General features: G+C 41.5%; 1 protein-coding gene and 1 pseudogene across 3 annotated transcripts in view; both read left to right on the top strand.

Annotated features, from left to right (window-relative positions):
- Positions 1–20,772, top strand: part of LOC124096119 (E2F-associated phosphoprotein) — a 31,200-nt gene that overhangs the window by 204 nt on the left and 10,224 nt on the right. Inside the window, exon 1 of one of the 3 annotated variants that reach the window (XM_046449675.2) lies at positions 5,487–6,363. The exons of the other annotated variants lie outside the window; for them this stretch is intronic. Within the exon in view, the coding sequence (XP_046305631.1) occupies positions 6,350–6,363 (14 nt within the window). The 5' untranslated portion in view covers positions 5,487–6,349. Of the gene's footprint in view, positions 1–5,486; positions 6,364–20,772 lie in introns of those variants that run through there. 3 annotated transcript variants of the gene reach the window in all.
- On the top strand, positions 6–20,295 carry LOC124096118 (torsin-1A-like; annotated as a pseudogene).

The following is a 20,772-nucleotide window of genomic DNA, read 5'->3' as shown; positions in this document are numbered from 1 at the left end:
TGGGGCGCGGGCCTCATCCTCCCGGGCCCAGGGCTTGGAGTTGGGGGCGGAGAGGCTGGATCCGCTGGGGACTCGTTTCCTCGCCGCGGGCTCGGGGTGGTGGTGGCTTGGAGGTCGGGGACGGTGCTCGCGCGGTTAAGGAAAGGCAAGAACTCTTGAGATCTGGGGTCTCCCATGAAGTCATTGGACTCTAGGTAGAATCGTCTTTATTTCTGGAGGAAATCCCCGAGGGCGATGTCTAACCCGGTCTGTCCTCGCCTCTACTTCGGCCGCGCCTGCCTTGATTCAGTCCCCAGTTCTTGTGGGAGGCAGAAACCGCGTAAGTGAAGCTGGTCGCGCCCGGCTTGGACGCATTTGACCTTTAACTGTCCCTGATTTAGCTGGCTTTGGTCCCATTAACAATTCTAATTAGTTTACCACCTTTTTAACCAGGTTGTGAATTTGTGCCTTTGGCACTCCAATACAATTTTTGGAAAGAGTTTTTAAGTTATTGTACCTTTATGGTCTTCAAGATGGCAGTTTTAAAAGTGTTGTATTCATTACTTCTCTGCACCTTAGGTAGAAGTCGTGCCCGAAAAGGAATTTGTTTAGAAAAGGATTTTGTAGTTTGAAACTGTTTTGGTGGATAGGAAATAAATTCTTATTAAGGACTATTAAGTGAAGCAACTGTGCTAAGCACTTTGGGTGTCTTACCTCATCTAATTTTCACAACCCCAGTGAGTAACTCAAGGTTGTGAAGGTAGGTTCTCTGAAGTCTGTGCTGTTTTTGTCTCCAGTTGTAAATGCTGACAGCCCTTGGTGATATTATTCTTGCAAAGTAAATACTAATAATGAGATCTGATTTTTTTTCCCCAACTCAGGGGCTAGTATGAATTAAATATTTTACGTTACATATTTATTTCATTCAGGCTCTTTCCTTTCCGTTGTGTTTTAGTTGGAGTAGCTTACTTCAGAACAACTTTCAAAATGCATTCTTTCATTCCAATGATTAGCTGAGGCAATTTAATTCCAAGTCCTATAAAATGTTTTGATATTGAAATAGTTGGGGCTGGGGATGTGGCTCAAGTGGTAGCGTGCTTGCCTGGCATGCGTGCGGCCTGGGTTCGGTCCTCAGCACCACATACAAACAAAGATGTTGTGTCTACCGAAAATGAAAAAATAAATATTAAAACTCTCTCTCTCTCTTTAAAAAAAAAAAAAAAAAAAAAAGAAATAGTATACCATTGTAGTCAAATTTGTCTTTTGTTTCAGCACTTTTGAAGAATTTTAGCTGCTTTCAGGACGGTTTGTTTATTTATTACTGTTGACATTTCTTTCTAAACCTGGAACTTCATAAACAGGATGCATATTTTGAGTTTAGACTTTGAATGTAAAATCTGCTCTGATTTCTAGCACCATTTATTTCTAGCTGCAGTTTGATCTCTATCTTTAGGTTTGATCTCTAGGTTTGATCTCTATCTGTAGGTCAGGGCCTATGAGATCATGCTTGTAAAGTGTGTGTTTATTCAAATGCACATTTAATTGAAATATCTCAGTAGAAGCAGGTATCTTGACTCACTTAAAATTATCTTACAGTTTAAAATTTAAAGCCATGTTGGGATTAAATCAAAATTCTTTAAATTCGAGGTAGAATGTAGAACCAAGTTATAGAGTCTCGTATAGATTTTAATATGTAAAATCTTTTGTTGGCATACAGATAAATGCTACAGTAGCAATGGTGTTGTTTTTTTCTGATTATGTTCCAGTAGTAATAGTGTCCCTATTACTTACCTGTGCTGTTTTGGAGATGCAGAAATAAATTATGAAGGGACATGTAGTGCTTCTGTAGATTTTTGCCTTTGATGTTTTTGACTTCTCATTGATTATGGGGTCAAATGATTAATTTTTTAAAAAAGTAGAACTGTAGTCAGCTGGCATCTAGTACTGTAAAATGTTAGGATTTTAAAGCTAAGGTTCAAAACATTTATTTCAAAGATCATATTATTGAAGTTAACAGTGTAGAAATGCAGTCCTTTGATATAAGCCAATCTTAAATTACTGTCAGCTGTTGTATTTATTGTATTCCATGTCAACTTCTAGAGTTATTTTAGTGGGGTATTTCATTGTTTTGTAGCTTGGAACAGCAATTTGAGATTGAATCCTCATTCTAGCTCAGAGGAAGGAACAGAATGAGAAAGCTGGATTGTTTCCCCACTTATCCGAAGACTTAACTGTGAAGTGGTTTGAATTTCATAAGTTTACTAATAATTAGTAAGAACTATTTTGGGGCCACTTACATGGTTTTGGAAAAAGGCATACTTTCTATAACTTTAAAAAAATTTATTTTGGGGACTGGGGTGTAGATCAGTAACAGAGTCTATGCTTAGCATGTGTGAGGCCTTGGGTTTAATTCCCAGCACCAAAAACAAAACAAAAAATTATATGGAACATGATCATGACTACTATGAACCTAAAATTTAATGTAGGAGAAATTTGCTTCTATCTCTCAGAAGGTTGGTGTGTGAGTTAGAAGTCCTGGACAATGGAAACTAATTTCTTAAAGAAGTTAAATGTATTTGTTTACATTTTAACTCTATAACTCCTTTAATAATTTGAAGTTGCTATTTTAGGTAAAACTGATAGTCTACTACAATTATTTCTGCATACTTTCTAGAGGCATCATAGAATATCTGCTTGGATGTTTAGAAATTATTTATATCTCTGTTTTTTCCTAAATCAAAGAGTTAGAAGTTAGTTAAAAGCTGTTATAATTTGAAAGTCAACCCCAATCAAATGTGTTTGAATTTATTTATAAAATTGTGATAAAAAAGAAGTTTAGGGGCTGGGGTTGTAGCTCAGCGGTAGAGCGCTCACCAAGCACGTTGAGGTGCTGGGTTCGATCCTCAGCACTACATAAAAATAAATAAATAAAATAAAGGTATTCTGTCCAACTACAACTAAAAAAATATTTTAAAAAAGTTTAAATGTTAAAAAAAGAAAAAAACAACAACTTCAAAATGTAATATTTATTTATTGTGTAGCTGAGGCTCAAATCCAGGACCTCACATATATTAGGCAAGCCCTCTACTATTGTGTTGCACCCCCAGCCCTAAAAATATGTTTTTAGAAATGTATCAATTGTGTCAAGTCAGACACACTGTAAGTAGTTCTTAAAACAATAAGATTTGTAAGTGAATTTTAAAAATCCTTCCATGATAGGGACTGTATCCTAAATTTTTATTTCCTGTCTTTTGATACTACGTTTAAAATGAAACGTTAATAAACTTTTGGCTTGTCAAAAATATTTTAACTTTTTAATGTGCAATAGTTTTTTATTTTATGAAGAAGCGGGCCATGACTTCTGCATTAAGACAGAAGATACCAATAAAAAAAATCCCAGTGCCTCTAATAGGGAGGTTGAGGCAAGTTCAAGTTTGGCTGAGGCAACTTAGCTAGACCTTGTTTCAAAATTAAAAAAAGAAAAAGAAATAAAGAAAGAAAAGATCTGGGAACTTGGCTTGGTGGTAAAGCTTTCCTGGCTTCAATCAAACAAACACACAGCCACTTTTACATATAGCAGTGACTAGTGTAGGAGTCCTGCCACAGTTCCAGAGCTACTGATCTTTCAGGAGGGAAAATTTTTAACTTTGAAACTTTTAAATGTTTCAAGCCTCCCTTCCTTCCTGGCAGCCAAAGACAGGAAGGGAAAAGACCAGGTTTTGTAACAAAGACAACTTTTTCTAACTGGTAAGAATAGAAGCCTCCTCCACATACCCCCATGTAGAGCCTCATGGAAGGAATAACATTGTAACCATGCCTGTTGAGAGAGAGGTGGACAAATTAAAAATAGCTTGTCAATATAATTTCAATCTTAAGTATGTTATTTTAACCTTGTTAAAAAATAAAGTCACATTAATCTGTAATTTATTACTGGGTTCTATTTGTCATTTCTCTGCTACTGTTTGTTTTCATGGCTTGTTTTTTCTTTTCTTTCTTTTTGTGGTGCTGGTGATTAAACTCAGGGCTTGTTTATGCAATGCAAGTGCACCACTGAGCTACAGCCCCTTCCCTTCTGTGACATTTTGTATTTCTATTTATTTTAAGCAAAACATGGTCAGCTTCTTTTTGGTTTATTGTTGAGAACTAGAAAGACAGTCCTTGTTTCTTCAAAAGATTAAAAAAAAATCATAATGTTGAGTATTTGCTTGAAAATCATTTGTTATTTATTTTGTGCTAGGAATTGAACCCAGGGCCTCATGCATGCTAGGTATTTTATTAGTTAGCTTTTTTGATGCTGTGACTAAAAAGACTTGACAAGAAAAATTAGAAGAGGAAATGTTTATTTTGGGGGTCACAGTTTCAGAGGTCTGATTTCATAGATAGCTAGCTCTATATCTTTGGGCTTGAGGTAGGCAGAACATTATAGCAGAAGGGTGTGGTGGAAACGCAAGTCTGGACATGGCCACCAAGAAGCAGAGAGAGCTCTCTTTACCATCACAAAGTATAAACCCTAAAGGTACACCCCCAGGGACCCACCTCCTCCAGCCACACCCTCGCCTTCTATTACCACTCAGTTGATTCCTATCTGGGGATTAATTCACTGATTATGTTAAGGCTCTCATAACCCAATCATATGAACTCTAAACCTTATATTGTCTCACACATGAACTTTTTGGGGACACATATCTAAACCATATACTAGATAAGTGCTCTACCACTGAGCTACAGTCCCCATTCTTTTTTTTTTTTTTTTAATCTTATTTTTAGTTGTAGTTGGACACAATACTTTTATTTTATTTATTTATTTTTATGTGGTACTGAGGATCGAACCCAGCGCCTTGCACATGCTAGACGAGTGAGTGCTCTACCGCTGAGTCACAACCCCAGCCCCCCAGTCCCCATTCCTTTTTAAACTTTTATTTTGAAACAGGGTCTCACTAAAATGTCTGGACTGATCTTGAACTTTTAGTTCTCCTGGCTGAGCCTCCTGAGTAACTGGGATTGTAGATCTGAGCCACTGCACTTGCCTGAAAAACATTTGTTTATATTATTGGTTTGTCGTTTTAAAGTAATTGCAAAAGTATCTGGGGTTGGGGAAGAGACCTGATCCCCTCCCCACCCCTATCCCCCAGTCCTGAGGATTGAACCCAGAACATTGAGCATGCTAGGAAAATACTCTACCACCAAGAGACCTGATTTTGAACCACTTTTAGAATCTCTTTGGAACTTGGCTGATTAACAGAATTCGGTTCTCAGAATTCAAATTTAAAAAAACCTAGAAACTACTATGGATTAGAAAAACTTCTTTGATGTATCAAAGCTGTTAACAAAATTTGCATTGCTCTGTTTTTCATTAATAAAATAGGTATGTTTGCTGGATTTTGTATTCTACAAATATTATGTGCCTTCTCTTTGCCAGATGCTATTCTCAATCCTGGAACTATAACTGTGAATACAACGTATTTTCTTCTACTGCTTCTAAAAAAGTAAATAAGTCTGTTAGTTGTTTGTTGTAATTATTATGGATAAAAATAAATCAGAAAGTGATGAGAAGTAAGGAAGAGGGAGTGTTTTTTAATTTTAGCTAGAATGGTTAGGAAGGGACATTTGGAAATATTTAATCAGGGAGAGAATTTCAGAGGAATGCTGAAGCATTTCAGGTAGAGGGCACAGTTAGTGCAAATACCCCAAGGCATGAGCAAGTCTGGCCTGTTTCAGGAATAGCAAGAATAATGTGGCTGGAGCCTGGTGAAGAGCTGTGTGTGTGTGTGTGTGTGTGTGTGTGTGTGTGTGTGAATGAATGAATATAACTAAACAAGGTCCTGTTAGCTGCCACCTAATAGAGTCAAAGAATCAAGTGTGAGGGAGAAGGAAAGAACTTTATTAGCAATAATCAGCATTTTGAAAGATAGTTGGTTCTTGCCTTCCAATGATCCTATTACCCCTTAGGGAGATTCTCCTTAGGGAGAATCTTTTTTTATGATTTTTCAAGGGAAGATATATGGGTACCAGACAGGTGGGTACCTCTGTTGTTCAGTGTTTCAAAAGTAGCCTCTTCTGGAAGGTAGGCTGTGTACTTTTTATTCACTATGTCGGTGGGAGTTGCAGTACAGTAGATCCAAAGAAGGAATCAGTGATCAAACTTTCTGTGTTTTTGATTAAAGTGGCATTTGTCTGGTTTTGTTGTTGCCATTTGTGGACATTTGCCCTTCCCAGGTGTGACCTGTAACTTGGGACTAGGGAGTGTTTGGGGAGGGAGGACTTTATGCATTTCTAATTGACTTTAGTGTGCAGTTAATCTGTAAGAGATCGGGCAAGAAGAAGACAAGAGAAACTTCTGAGAATTGGGTCTTGATGAGGTGGAAGACTAATGTATGCATTCAGGTACTTAATCTGGAGAAGATTTAAAGTATGCTGGAGAATGTGTGTAGATTATATGCATATAGTGTGCCATTTTGTATAAGGAATTTGAACATTCTCAGACTTTGGTATCTGAGGAGGTCCTGGAACCAGTTCCCTACATTTAGGGAGGGATGATTGTAGTTCTTTTTCTATGAGACTCAAAGCTGTTTTCATCTTAAGTGGGGAAAAAAAATACAACCAATAGACAAAGTTTTTCCCCCTTCATTTTTTGGTGTACTGTCCAGAGATTGTGGTATGTTTCCAGGAAGATACATGTTCTTAGATATGCGTTCTTAGATTGACCCTTCTGTGTTGTTGGCTAAGGGACCTGGGCAGCAGGTACTTTGTGATGCAGGGCAGGAAGAGCATGATGTACTGGGAGTGCACAGAGAACTTGCAGTGAGGTGTGTGTGTGTGTGTGTTTTGCAGATAGGGAAGAAGGTGCAGACTGGGCTGTAGAGGTGCTTTGGGATAGCAAGAACTTCAGTCTGTGTAGCTGGAGCATGCATTCTTTAAGGCAGAATAGATGGGAAATAAGGTTGAAAAAGTAGTTTGGGCCATTCATCAATTTAACAAATACAGTTGGCCCTTTGTATCTGTGGGTCCTATAACCATGGATTCAGCCAACTGCAGATTGAAGAGGTAGCTGGTGACAGTCTTTTTTCTGCCTCAATCTGAGCCACCCTGTGTTGGCTAATGATACCAGTTTTTTTGTGCATCTCTCCTGAGACACTTTGTGAATACATGGAAAATATATTCTTTTTTTTTTTATTTTTTCATTTTTTTGGTTCCAGGAATTGAACCCAGGAGCACTTAACCACTGAGCCATATCCCAACCTTTTTATATTTTATTTAGAGACTGGGTCTCACTAGGTTGCTTAGGGCCTCGCTAAGTTGCTGAGACTGGCTTTGAATTCATGTTCCTCCTGCCTCAGCCTCCCGAGCTACTGGGATTACAGGCTTGTGCCATTGCACCCAGCTGTAAAATATACTTAATAGATGTTTTGGTGTATGTGGTTTGGTGAAATCAGTTTTTATAAGTCAAAAAAGAGATGTTTGAGGAATACATTTTGCTGTGCTATCATTGGAAGTACTGATAATGATTGGCATAATTTCCTACAATTAAATTAGTATCTCTGCCTATTTTCTGTTTATACGCTATTTGTAAATAGGCTCAGCAAACAAAACTGATGAAGAAAACCCCACATTCGGCTAGTGGGCACTTTTCAGTCACAGTATGATGTTTCTGTCTGTATCAAAGCTTCCCTTGAGCTAGTCAATAACGGGAATTATTAAAACCTCAATTCACCAGAGACTTGCTAGAACTTCTCTCTTAATGAACTCCTATTTTGAAGAAAACATATATATGGAATTATCTGAGACTTTAATAGAGTTCCAGTAAAAATCAGTGTGTGATAATTAGGCTGAATTCTCAGTATCATAGAAAGTTCCTTCTAGAAAAAAAATATTCTTAGTAAACTTAATGCCTTTTAGACTTTTATCAAGATACTTTTAATCAAAATGTGATTTCAGAATAAACTTAAAATAATCTGAACATTTTGTATTACCTTCAAACTTGAATAGAAAAAGATTCCTCTCCCTCCCCCAGAGATCTTTACTCTTTCTTCCATTTTTTTTCTGCCTGTGCTTTTGGACCTTCCCTTTGTAGAAACAAATGCAGTTTTCTGTGGACTGAGTGGGGGAAGCAGAGGCAGGAATATTGTAACTGATAAATTAATGTTCTCAATCTTCCAGCCCCAGTGGTCTTCAGGCTTTTTTTTTTTTTTTAAAAAACCTCCTCAAAGAACAAAAAAGCGCCGACTGTGCATTGCCTTGGGTGTTTAAGTTGACAAGTGAATCTTGGCTTGAACTTTCTCTGATAGAAATTAAGGTTGTGTTTGCCTATTTGACTTCACAATGAGGACTGGCTTTGCCAATTGGTTACATGCTGAATATTTTTTTTTTTAATGACCTGTATGAGGAAAAAAAATATGGCTTCAAGTTTTAACAAAATGTACATTTTTAAAATACATTTATGAATGCCACATGTCTCACAAATTTCTAGACCGATATGTAGACAAAGCTTGGTGTTAAAATAGATGAGGCTTGGTGCTATCCCAGAAACTTGTTATCTGAATGAAACAAAGTGCAATCCAAGTTAGTTATTATCCTTCTGTGTGGTGTCCCAGAGGTTATTTTATACCCCAGGAAAATGTTCCATTGTGAGATTCAGGAAATAAAGTGGGAAAAGTACAATTATAAGGGGGGTTGGGTAGGAGAACTAGCAGTGCCACAGCAGTTCTCAGATCTGCTTTAGGAGAGGATAGTGGGAGCACTGAGTAGATTCTCAAACTACCATAACATCTCGTGTTGTCAACTCCATGACTCTGGAGCTTTAATTTAAAGACACCTGCTCTAACTCATTTCATAGTGCTTTTATATTTGGCTGGACAAGTGAGAAGGTTAGATTATCCCTTAACTGTATTCCGTAGAATATTATAACTTTTTCTTTAGTAATTTTCAGCAAAGGTGAGAAATAATGAAAACCATGTTAGCAAGGTCTATACCAGGACAGGCAGGGAAGGTCCTGGTGATTAATGGTGGTAGGGACTGAACACACATCCATATTCTACCTCTACTACTTCACTTTAGAAATCCTATGTAATCTTTTAAAATATTTATAGACTCTAGACTTTGAGTGTTGTAACATTATGGCACTTAGGAGATAGGTAAGACAGATTCTTTTGATATATATATATTTTAAAGAACAGACTCAGAATTCTTAAATTTAATACTTAAAACTCTGTTCCAGAAGATCTACTTGGTAGAGTGTATACATTCACACATAGGAATGCTTAAACATGGTTATAGAATGATAGAAATATAATATTTATGATCAGTCGTTATGAGAAGTAGAAGTTTTACTGAAACAAGAATTTTGGTCATCATGAATGAGTTATATGTGTTTCTGGAAAATTCCAAAATAATAGGGCTTATGGGAAAACAGTATTGAGGCAGACCACTGAAAATCTGTGCAACTTGGTAACCAAGCAATAACAGAAACAATAATTGGCATCTTGGGGGAAACATAGATAACTCAGGCAGGCAGCTCAGTGTGGCTGGAAGCTGCCCTAGGGGACATTAAAAATGCATTGGACCAAGTTGATTGGGAATGTTGATGGTAGATGCTGATGTAATGCATAGTGTGGGCTGCCACTGAGACTACACAGGAGGCAGTGCCACCAGCCATTAACAGAGCTGTGCTGGCCTGGAGGTATGTACCTCTCTGGAGAGGGGCCCAGGTGAAATGCTAATTTCTGATTTTCTAAAACAGAATTGAAAAGACTTCTGCCTGGACAGCAACTGAGCTGAGAGATGTTTCCTGCTGAATGTTATAAATCTTTTCCCATTCATCTGGCTTCCCTAGCTGATGCAAAATTCCATGTGAAACAGTACAGTTCCTATACCATACCAGTTATAAGTGAGCTAATGGTGTTCCAGAATCAGATACTGCAGCAGAACATATTGTATTTCGTTGCAGACTGGGATTTTTCCCCCCCTTGACACTGGGACTTCAAGTCTTCATGATGGTGGTAGAAATAATCAATAAAATTATACATCCGTTTTTAACCTTGGTGTCCCTGGAATCGGAGCTATAAACTATTTCCGGGATTTCAATTCAGAATGAAAATTTCAGTTCGTGATCATTGCTCATTTCAGCAGCATGCTTTTTTTGTTTGCATAGTTTTTTTAAAAGTTTGTCATCAAGTTGTGATTACTAAAAATAATATCCTTACTTAGGCTTGTACAGTCAACACACTACAGAAAGTCCAGAGACTGTGCTTGCTAAAGTGACATCCTTTAATATGATTTAAGAATAGCAGATTGGCTAACATGCACAGGACTGTAACAGGGTCAGTATATTCCATTTGCTTTAATATAAGGCAAATAGAAAAGTCAAGAGATAGGCAATATATTTGGGAAAAATAACTTTGTTAATGTTTCTGTTGGGGGTGATCTCATTTTTTTTTTTTTTTTTTTTAAGTCAAGGAAAAGAATTATAGTAATAAAGATTTCCTGTTTGGAGCTTCATTCAGTAGCCAGCAAGAGCTTTCACTTTTTTGTCGTTTTTTGAAGTACCGGGAATTGAACCAAGGAGTTCTCTACTAATGAGAAACTACATCCCCAACTCTTTTTATTTTATTTTGAGCAGGGTCTCCCTAAAGTTCCCAGACTGGCCCTGACTTTCCATCTTCCTTCCTCCTGAGTTGCTGGGATTACAAGCATGTGTCACTGGCCCAGCTAGGGCATTATTTGCTTTAGAGTAAACTGCCTCTGATAATACTTTGTTAACTGCTGTTCTTTTTTTTTTTTTCCCCCATTAAATTGGTTCCTTGTGAGGTATGGTGGTACACACCTCTAAGTCCAGAGACCTAGGAGGCTGAGCTAGAGGATCACAAATTGTAGTCTAGCCTGGCCAACTTAGCCAGACCTTGAAAATAAAAAGGACTTCGAAGGTAGCTCCGTGGTAAAGTGCCCCTTGATTTCAATCCCAGTTCTGCTCCCCTGCTACAAAAAAGAAGTGGTTCTTTAAGATAAATCATATTTATAAAAACTGTTGAGTATTTCTAAGGATAAATAGCATCTTAGATTTGATTTTACCAAGGGAAGTTGACTAATACCAAATTACTTTTAATGTCATTTTAGCTTTTCTAGGTGACCAATTCAATCAGAGACTTAAAGCATTGAATTTTTTTTTTACAATAGTGAAGAAGTATAACTTCTACCATTGGAACAGCCCCTACCCTTTTCCCAATGAGAAACTACTTTAAATTTTCCAAAATCTTATGAAATACTAAAATCAAGTTTGGAGTTACTGTTTGGGACAGTGAGGTGGTCAGAAAAATTTTTATCACACACCCCCACACACACCCCCACACACACCCCCACCCCACACACACACCCCCCACACACGCCCCCCCCACACCCCCACACACCCCCACACACACCCCCCACACACACCCCCCACACACACCCCCACCCCCACCACACACACACCCCCACCACCCACACACACACACCCCCACCCCACACACACCCCCCACCCACACACCCCCACCCCCCACACACCCCCCCACACACCCCCACCCCCCACACACCCCCCACCCCCACACACACCCCCCCCACACACCCCACCCCCCACACACACCCCCACCACACGCCCCCACACACACACCCCCCACACACACACCCCCCCACACACGCCCCCCACACACACCCCCCACACACCCCCCCCACACACCCCCCCACACACACCCCCCCACACACACCCCCACACATGCCCCCACACACGCCCCCCACACCCCCCCACACCCCCCCACCCCCACACACCCCCCCACACCCCCACACACCACCCCACACACCCCCCCCCACTCCCATACCCACACACCCACCCACCCACCCCAACCACAAACACCCCCACCCCCCACACACACCCCCACACCCCCCCACACACCCCCCCCCACACCACCCCCCACCCCACCCCCCCACACACCCCCACCCCACCACCCCCACCCCCCCCACACCCCCACCCACACCCCCCCACACCCCCCACACACCCCCCCACACACCCCACCCCCCCCACACCCCCCCCTCCCCCCCACACACCCCCACCCCCCCCACCCCCCCCCCACCCCACCCCACCCCCCCACACACACACCCCTACACACACACCCCCCCACACACCCCCCCACCCCCCACACACCCCCACACCCCCCACCCACACCTCCACACCCCTCCCACACCCCCCCCACCCCCACACACCCCCCACCCACACCTCCACCCCCCCCCACCCCCACCCCCCACACCTCCACACCCCCCCACCCCCCCCCACTTTAAAGTCACGGTCAACTCTCTCATGAAGTCTTCGCACCCTTATATTCTTAGATCTCCTTGCAGTATATCTGCTTCTCGGAAAACAACCCAAATATAATTTAGACAAGGCCCTCATAGGATGTAGAGGTCCTGGATGAGCGGGACCAGCAGCCTCTGCGAGTATGTCATCTACATACACCACGCCCTTGTGGTGACGTATTCGGAATTCCTGTCTTCCCCTCCCTGACACCCCGCCTACTAAGACAGCACGGGTAGAGCAGCGTCTTTCGCTTTGCTGCACACAGAGCAGTCCCTGAGGGACCCGCTACTGTGGCGGGTACTTGTTCGGGTCTCGGTCTCACTTTCCTTTTCAGCAAAAAGGAAATTGCAGTCCGTTCAGTTTTCGCCTGCCGGACAGCGATCATCATCATAAGAGATTTTCCTCTCGCCCTCCCTTAAACATTGAGTACTAAGATTTCCCCATCCAACTTAACAAGAAGTCGTTTTGCGGTGGCATCTTTCTTAGTAGGTCTATCATAAATAACTTGAACAGACATAGCAACTAAACCCAGTAAAACCTCAAAGAAAAAGATAAAACCAAGAGTTTAACCTTGAAAAAATAAACCAGGATAAAATACAAACTTCTTCCACCATGCAAATCGTGCAGTAGCTGAGCACAGAATACTAAAAAGCGTTTTAAAACATTTGAGAAGCCCAGCGCAGTAGCACTGGCCTGTAATCCCAACCACTCAGAAGGCCGCCTAAGCCAGGAGTATAGCAAGGTCAAGGCCAGGCTCAATAATTTAGTGAGATTCTGTCTCAAAATAAAAAATAAAAAGTACCGGGGATGTAGTTCAGTGGTAGAGCACTCCCTGGTTCAATTCCCAGGACCAAAAAAAAAAAAAAGAATAAAATTAACAAAACCACTTGAGGGAGTCTAGCCTAGGTCCGAGGCGGACAAGCATGGAGGTTGTGTCCTGTCAGTGGGGCTGCTGGTCCTGGCTCCTAGGTCTGGCAGCATAGAAGGGTCCTGTTTAGGATCGGGTGGCCTCAGAAGTCACGCCTGAGACCCGGACTTCTAAGGTGAAGAAAATGCTCGAACAGCAGGCCCCCTGAAGAGTGGAAGGGCAATGGATTGGAAAACTTCGACATGGGGAGAAGAAACGTGATTTAAAATAAAGAACCTTCAAGACATTATGTTTCTTTTTTGTAGCATTCTGGAAAATTTGAGAACAAGTTGGCGACATCTTTCAGCTGGAACCATTGCTCATCAAGTTTGCTGAGAAGCTAATGATTTTATTACAGAAAGCTACATCGTCATGTACAGTGTCCAGGTGCAGTGGTGTATGACTTTAATCCCAGTCACCTTGGAGGCTAAGGAGGGAGGATCGCATGAGCCCATGAATTGGAGACCGCCTGTGCAACAGAAATTGGAGAATGAAAATGAAAAGTTCATGGAAAAAAAATGGATTTAAGTAAGTCTGCAGTACCATTTTCTGGGAACTGGCCTTTGATGATGGTCTTCTGAACTTCTCTTGGCTTTCTTGCATCAGGGCCCTATTTGCTATTGTGTCATCCTTTGCATTTTGGGTCATCATCTCATTTGGGTAGAGCACATCCTTTTGCAGCTTCCTTAGCAATGAGTGTGTGGGAGGTACATTTTTGTGTTGTTTTGTATATATGATGTCTAAGTTGATATAGAAGTCTAAAGTTTTCTACATATGCTTTGATTTTGTTTTGTTAAATCCACCATGCGACCAGCGCACTGGTTTCATTAATGAGGTTCTTGGCATAAAAGTTAGCTAGTGAGATCGAAATAAAACACACAGACTCAGTTACCTTTTTCTATGACCAGGCCCTAGACGGCTCCCCTCTCTGTTTCCCACCTCGAACCACCCTGTAGGCCAGCAAGGATTACTCAGGGCTAGCAGGAGAGAGACAGAGGGAGCACGCCAGGGAGTAGCCTTTTATTGGGGAACAAGAAATTCAGGGGAGAATTCCATCCAATGAAGGTTGAGGGGGGCCACACTCCAAGGTCAGGGTCAGTGATTGGCCCCCAGGGTCAGTGGTCAGTCACGCCCCCACATGGACAGGCTCTCTCATCAGGAAAGGGCCGGGAAAGCTCCAACACAGTTAGCCAGAGCGCCTCAGACCCAAACCGGGAGTTGCCCAGTCACGTGTGAGAATGGCTTCCCACAGTTAAACATTATAGTTTCTGCTGTCGGGATTCTTTCACACATGGAGTTCAGAGGGAGGCAGTCCTAGGACTGGTTCGGTCTCCCAGGGGTGTCATGAGGACACAGACTTCCCTCTTCTTCGAGCTCCTATATCTTCATCCTGTCAACCTGAAGACCAGGGTTTTAGGCTTTAGCTTTTAAAGTGTCTATTCACAAGTCAGGCAAGGAAGAAACAGTTACCTCTACAGTTTGAAGGAAAAAGTCTGCAGAATATGCCACACAAATTTTGGGAATGCTACCTAGAATTTGATTTTCATTTCCATTTTGTCTAAGAGGTGTCATTGACTTCTGATTTGTCCACCGCTGTACTGAAACTTCTACTTTGGGATTTAAATGTTTAATTTTATTCTTGACATATGAATATTCTTGACATGAATATTCTTCTTTCATACAACTTATTTAAAGATTGAACTATTCTATATATATTTTTTTCAACCAAGAGTTTCATTAGGGGGCTGCCGGAAGAGGAAGAAAAGGAGAGGCAAAGAGCAGAGAGAAGAGAGAAAGAGGTCAGAGAGCAGAGGGGAAGAGGGCAGAGACCGTGAGCTTGCAAGCTTCGGCTTAAGAAGGGTTGCGTAGGCTATGTGGAGGGTGTCCCACGGGGATTGGTTGAGAGAACTTTTGCATTTGGTGCTCTTTGGCTTGGCATTCTTGGAGAGGAGGGGGAGGGGTAAGGGATTCCAAGATGTTCTTGCAAGATGGAAACTTAACTTCAGAGGGGAGTGTCACCCACACACCCAACATTCCTCCCTTTTTGTTTTATGTTGGGAGCAGGGCGACAAGATCCACAAGATCATCTATTTCCTGCTGGAGAGGGACAAGTGTGAAGGAAGGGAGGCTGGTCAGGGTGCGGGGACAAAAGAAGCATAGCTGTGAAGGCCAGGGTGCTGAAGATGTGAATTTCCTTGCGGCTGAAATCGATGAAAGTTCCTCGAAGCCACAGGTCATGGATAGTCTCTATCCAACCCTTGTCCCTTGTCCTGTTGGAGGGCCTCCAGGAACTCCACGAACCAGCCAGCCACGCTGCATGAGCCTGAAAACACCAAAGATACCATTCATAGGCTGATGGTGGATTCGAAGGAGGCCAACGAGAAAATGGGCGCTGGTTAGTCTCCGCTCACGTGGTGATCTCTGGTGGGATGGGAGTCCTGCTTAAAAGCAGGGGAGTCCCATCCTAGTCTGGGCACCAATGAAAGGCGAATGACTCACGAGACAGAGATTCAACCAAGAGATTTTACTGGGGTCTGCCCAAAGAGGAAGAAAAGGAGAGGTAGAGCAGAGAGAGGAGAGGGAGAAGAGGAAGAGAGCAGAGAGCTGAACATGTTCTACATTTTTGAAGTAATAAATTCATGGTATCTAAAAAAAAAGCATTTGAGGATGAGGAAAGTAGCTCAGTGGTAGACTGTTTTCCTAGCATGTATGAAGTCCTGGGTTCAAACCCCAGCACCATACACACAAAGCACAAACAACAGCAGAAAAACACACTCTTGAAAGATTTCAAATGTATTGTTATGTTTTATTCATGGTTTTTTTTTTTTTTTTGGTGGTGCTGGGGGGAATTGAACTCAGAGCCTTGTGCATCTAAGGCAAGCATTCTACCAACTGAGCTATATCCCCAGCCCTATTGTTATGCTTTATAGTCAATCCATGCTACCTGAAAAATTCTTTTTAATCTATTCAACCTTCATTTTGTATTTAGATGGTGAGTCATCCACAAGTCATCTTTAGCCAGTAAAGGGAACATTTTTATATCTTTATTACTCCTCCCATTGAGAGGTGGAGTCTTCTTGAATCTGGGCTGGCCTTGACCAACAGAATGTGACAGAAGTGATACCCAGGAACTTCGGAGGCTAGGTCAGAGGGAGCGAACAGCTTCCACCTGGGATCCATCTTGCAGACTTGAACTGTCAAGTAAGAAGGCTGACTGCTCTGAGGCTGCATGTTGTAAGAAAACCCAAGGCTTTGTGGAGAAAAATGCAGGTCCAGAGTTTCAGTCCTCAGCTGGCAGTCTGTACATTGGGGAGCAGAGTAATCGCTGCCAAAATTGCAAGTTGGTGATTATCATAAATTATTTGTCTCAAAGCCTTCATGTTTTGAATTTTTTTTTTGTAGCAATACAGAAATGGAACAGAGACAAACAGTAAGCCAACAAACAATATGAAATAGAAGTGGATAGAAATAGACTAAGGAATAGAGAAGATGAGTTAGAAAGATTGCAGTTAAAGGCTTAAATTGTTTATTTATATATTTATTTATTGGTACTGGGGATTGAAACCAGGGTGCTTGATAGACCCAACCTGATCTTTTCTTAAAATTGGGAGCCATCTTGCCACAAAGCCATGAGAAGATAATTTCGGCTTTACTATAAATTACTGCAAATTCTGAACCTGCTCGGAATGCCTGGCTCTCTGACCAGATAGCAGCCCTCTCTGAAACTTAGTGATACCTCATAAATATTGGCCTTCCCTGGCCAGACAACGACCCTCTCTGAGGCTCTAATGGTCTTCATAAATTCTGATGTTGGGGCCAGCAAAAAATGTAAACTACATTTAGTGTGATTCTTGTCAGAGTTCTGTTATCTGTAACCCCCCTTTGTGTAACTTTCTGGGATGCAGGAAAGCTGGGGTGCTGTCTTGTTCCCGCCGTTTTGGGAGGGAGAGGCAGCCCCGCCGGTCGAAATAATAAGCTTGCTTTAATTTGATTTTAATTGGAGTCAGTGGTCTTTTCTTGCGTCCTGGTCTAACAGTGCTTTTAATTTAATTTAATGTTTTTATTTTTATTTTATTTTATTTTTGGTACTGGGATTGAACCTAGAGGCCCTCTACCACTGAGCAATGCCTCTGGCCCACTTAATTTTGAGATAGAGTCTTGCTAAGTTGCCCAGGCTGGCTGGCTTTGAACTTGTGATTATCCAGCCTCAGCCTCCTGAATTTTTGGAATTGCTGGTCGGTGGCACCACACTCAGCATGAGGGCTAAAATTTTAGACAAGAGGGTGAGGAAGTTTCATTGTTTTGTTACTGGGTAGAGGGTCATGGGAGGTCCTCCAAAAGGAAGCTGGATCTCAACTCAGGCTGTGATTTTCCTTGACATTGGCACAACAAGGAATTTAGGTCTGGGTCAAATTGAGGCACAGGCTAGCCTAGGCATGGCACGGGTCTGGATTTGAAGCTAGGCCTGGTTGTGCTGGCCTTGCTGCTGCTGCTGCTGCTTCTATGGGTGTATGGGCACTGGAACCATCAGCCTGGGTCCAGCCCTGGCCAGCATGCTCACTGGTGCCTCTACTGCCTTTTCACCTAGTGCTAAGGCCAAAAGTGGAGCCTCAGCCTGGAGGCACTGCAGAAGGATCTGGATAACAAGCTTTTTGGATAGCATCTTGTGCAGAAAGTCATCTTAAACACTGTGTCTGATTCCTAAGCAATCTGGGGCCCAAGAAACCTCTCATGCCCTCCCTGCATGGGTGGACAGGCACGGGCAAGAATTTTGTCAGCAAGATCATCTTGGAGAATATTTACGAGGGCAGTCTGAACAGTGACTATGTTCACCTGTTTGTGGCCACATTGCATTTCCTTCATGCCTCAAATATCACCCTGTATAAGGATCAGTTACAGTGTGGATTCAAGGCAATGAGAACTCCTGTGTGAGGTTCATCTTCATCTTCGATGAGATGGACAAGATGCACTCTAGTCTCATAGATGCCATCAAGCCTATTCTGGACTATTACAAGTGGTGGATGAGGTCTCTTACCAGAAAGCCATCTTCCTATTCCTCAGGTGAGCAATGCTGGAGCAGAAAGGATCACAGGTGTGGCTTTGCACTTCTGGAAAAGAGGGAAGAACTCAAGCTCAAGGACATGGAGCATGCCTTGTCCATGGTAGTCTTCAGTAAATGGAATAGTGGCTTCTGGCACAGCAGTTTAATTGACCAAAACCTAATTGATTATTTTGTCCTCTTCTTCCTCCTGGAATACAAACATCTGAAAATGTGCATCAGGGTTGAGATGCACCCAGGGTTATGAGATTGATGAGGACATTATAAACAGAGAGTGGCTGAAGAGATGACATTTTTTCCCCAAGGAAGAGAGTTCGCTGACAAGGGCTACCGATGAACCCAGCCTAATACCATTTTAAGATTGTTTTATTATAAATTACTGCAATTTCTAAACTTGTTTGGAATGCCTGCTCATGCCTTGAACTCACCCATGCCTAGCTTTTCTTGACCAGATAACAACCCTCTACACACACACACACACACACACACACACACCAAAACAAAACATTACAAAATAAAAAACATGAAGGCTTTGAGACAAATAATTTATGACAATCACCAACTTGCAATTTTGGTAGAGATTACTCTGCTCCCTACTGTACATAAGGGTATAGGCACCTCATAAATTCTGGTGTTGGGATCAAAATTTACTCTCTAACTTGAAATGTTGAACCATCTAGACCATTAACCTACTATCTGCCTTTGTATTATGCTTGTTAAAATCCTGTTATCTGTAAATTCTCAAGACACTCCCCCTTTTGCAACTTTTTGTGTTGCAACTTTTTGCAACTTTTTGAGGCACAGGCTAGTAGGCTCAGCAGGGGTCTGGATTTGAAGCTAGGCCTGGCTGTGCTGGCCTGCTGCTGCTGCTGCTTCCATGCTTCTCTTCCTAGAGAGCTGGGGTACTGATCTCTAGCCACAGGTTTTCAGGAGAGACAATCCTGGCCAGAATTACAAACTTGCTTTAATTTGATTTAAAATTGGAGTCGGTGGTCTTTTCTTTGTGTCATGGTTTAACACTACAAGACAGTGTTCACCAAGTTGGATTATTATCTTGATGACTGATGCCCAAGTCATTGCTTTGAGAGAAACTCAATGCTCAGTTTGACCAGCTCCTTTCTTGGGAAGAGAAATCAAATGGATGTTTCCAACTAATGTTTCCTGTTGGATGTATCAGGAATTCTCCTGGGTCTTGTTCCCATTCCTGGGAGGCCACACCACCACACCTTACAGGCCCTGGACATGGAGAGGAAGATTTCAAGCCTTCAGAGGAGGAAGTAACAACTCCCAGTTCACCCATTCCAGAGCTCATGATTTAAAAAAAAAAAAAATGTTTTAATTTTATGTGTTTCGGTTTCAAGGAAAGACAAGTTTTACTGAAAATGTGATAACTTTATTTAAGATGTTTTTTAACATTATGAGAAACTTTTCAGATTCAAAAAGAAAGAAATTGAGGCACAGATTGATTTTACTAAGAAGAGAATCTACACCTACCAAGTGCCATTTGTAATCAAGTATGACTAAGAGACAAGGTAGAATATGGGTGTTAAGAGAGGACTGCACTAGCTACATCTTAGGTAGGCATATTTATATGTGTAAAATCTATAGAAGAAACATGATCTAAGGGTATTTTTAGTCCTCCTCTGTGTTGGTAGCTGAACATATTATATAACTGTTACCTACTGAGGCAGGAAAATAACTGAGACAGGCAGATAGGAAACTTGGGCCCCTCCAGAGTCAGGTTTTTCTGTGTAACGGGGCTGAGAGACCACAGACACAAGCCAGGACTCATCAAAGTCAGGCCAATTCCTGCGTAAGTAGAAAAACTACAAAAAAACTTCCAAAAAAAAAAAAAGCTCAGTAAGTGAGTCAGGAGTTCATGGACACTGAATGCCTTATCCAGGATTGGGTAAGGGGCTAATTTCCTTAACCCTGTAGACTCATATAAACCCCTAGACAACAGATATCTTCCCCTGTAGGAGTTCTGATTTCTTTCTTTGTATTACTCTAATAAATCCTGTTACTTTTCTCTCACCCTTGTGTCTGTGGATTTCATTCTTCAAATTCACTAGACAAAGAACCCACACAATCCCATACTCCAACACTAGGGATAATTTTCTTCTTTGTTTTTTTAAAAAAATCCCTAATCATTTCCCCACTAGGGGTTTTATTGTACTGTTTTGTAAATAGTACTTCAGTGATGTAGTGTTGAGGGTTTGATTTGGAGTATGACATAGATAATCAGATCCTAAGTTGGGCAAAGGCATTCTCTGACCTGCTTTTCTTTTAGGTCCATGTCAGGAAAGAAGTTATTTATGGACCTGCAGATAAAGTCTAATAATTGATTTAACAGTGCCATTTGTAATCAAGTATGTGAAAGTAACCTTTAAATCTGGACTTTAATCCATGTGAGTGTAGAATTTTAGATCAGGACTTTAAATCATGGCCACTTTTGTTTTGTCCTACATACCTCCTTTCTACCTAACCTTATATCTTCTGTTTCTCTGATAT

The sequence above is a fragment of the Marmota monax genome, unplaced genomic scaffold (genome assembly GCF_021218885.2).
Source record: "Marmota monax isolate L192 unplaced genomic scaffold, Marmota_monax_Labrador192_F-V1.1 WCK01_AAM20220418_F8-fsc01147, whole genome shotgun sequence".
Classification (NCBI taxonomy): Eukaryota; Metazoa; Chordata; class Mammalia; order Rodentia; family Sciuridae; genus Marmota; species Marmota monax.
Note: the sequence above shows the minus strand (reverse complement) of the source record. Positions and strands in the feature narration are given on the sequence as shown.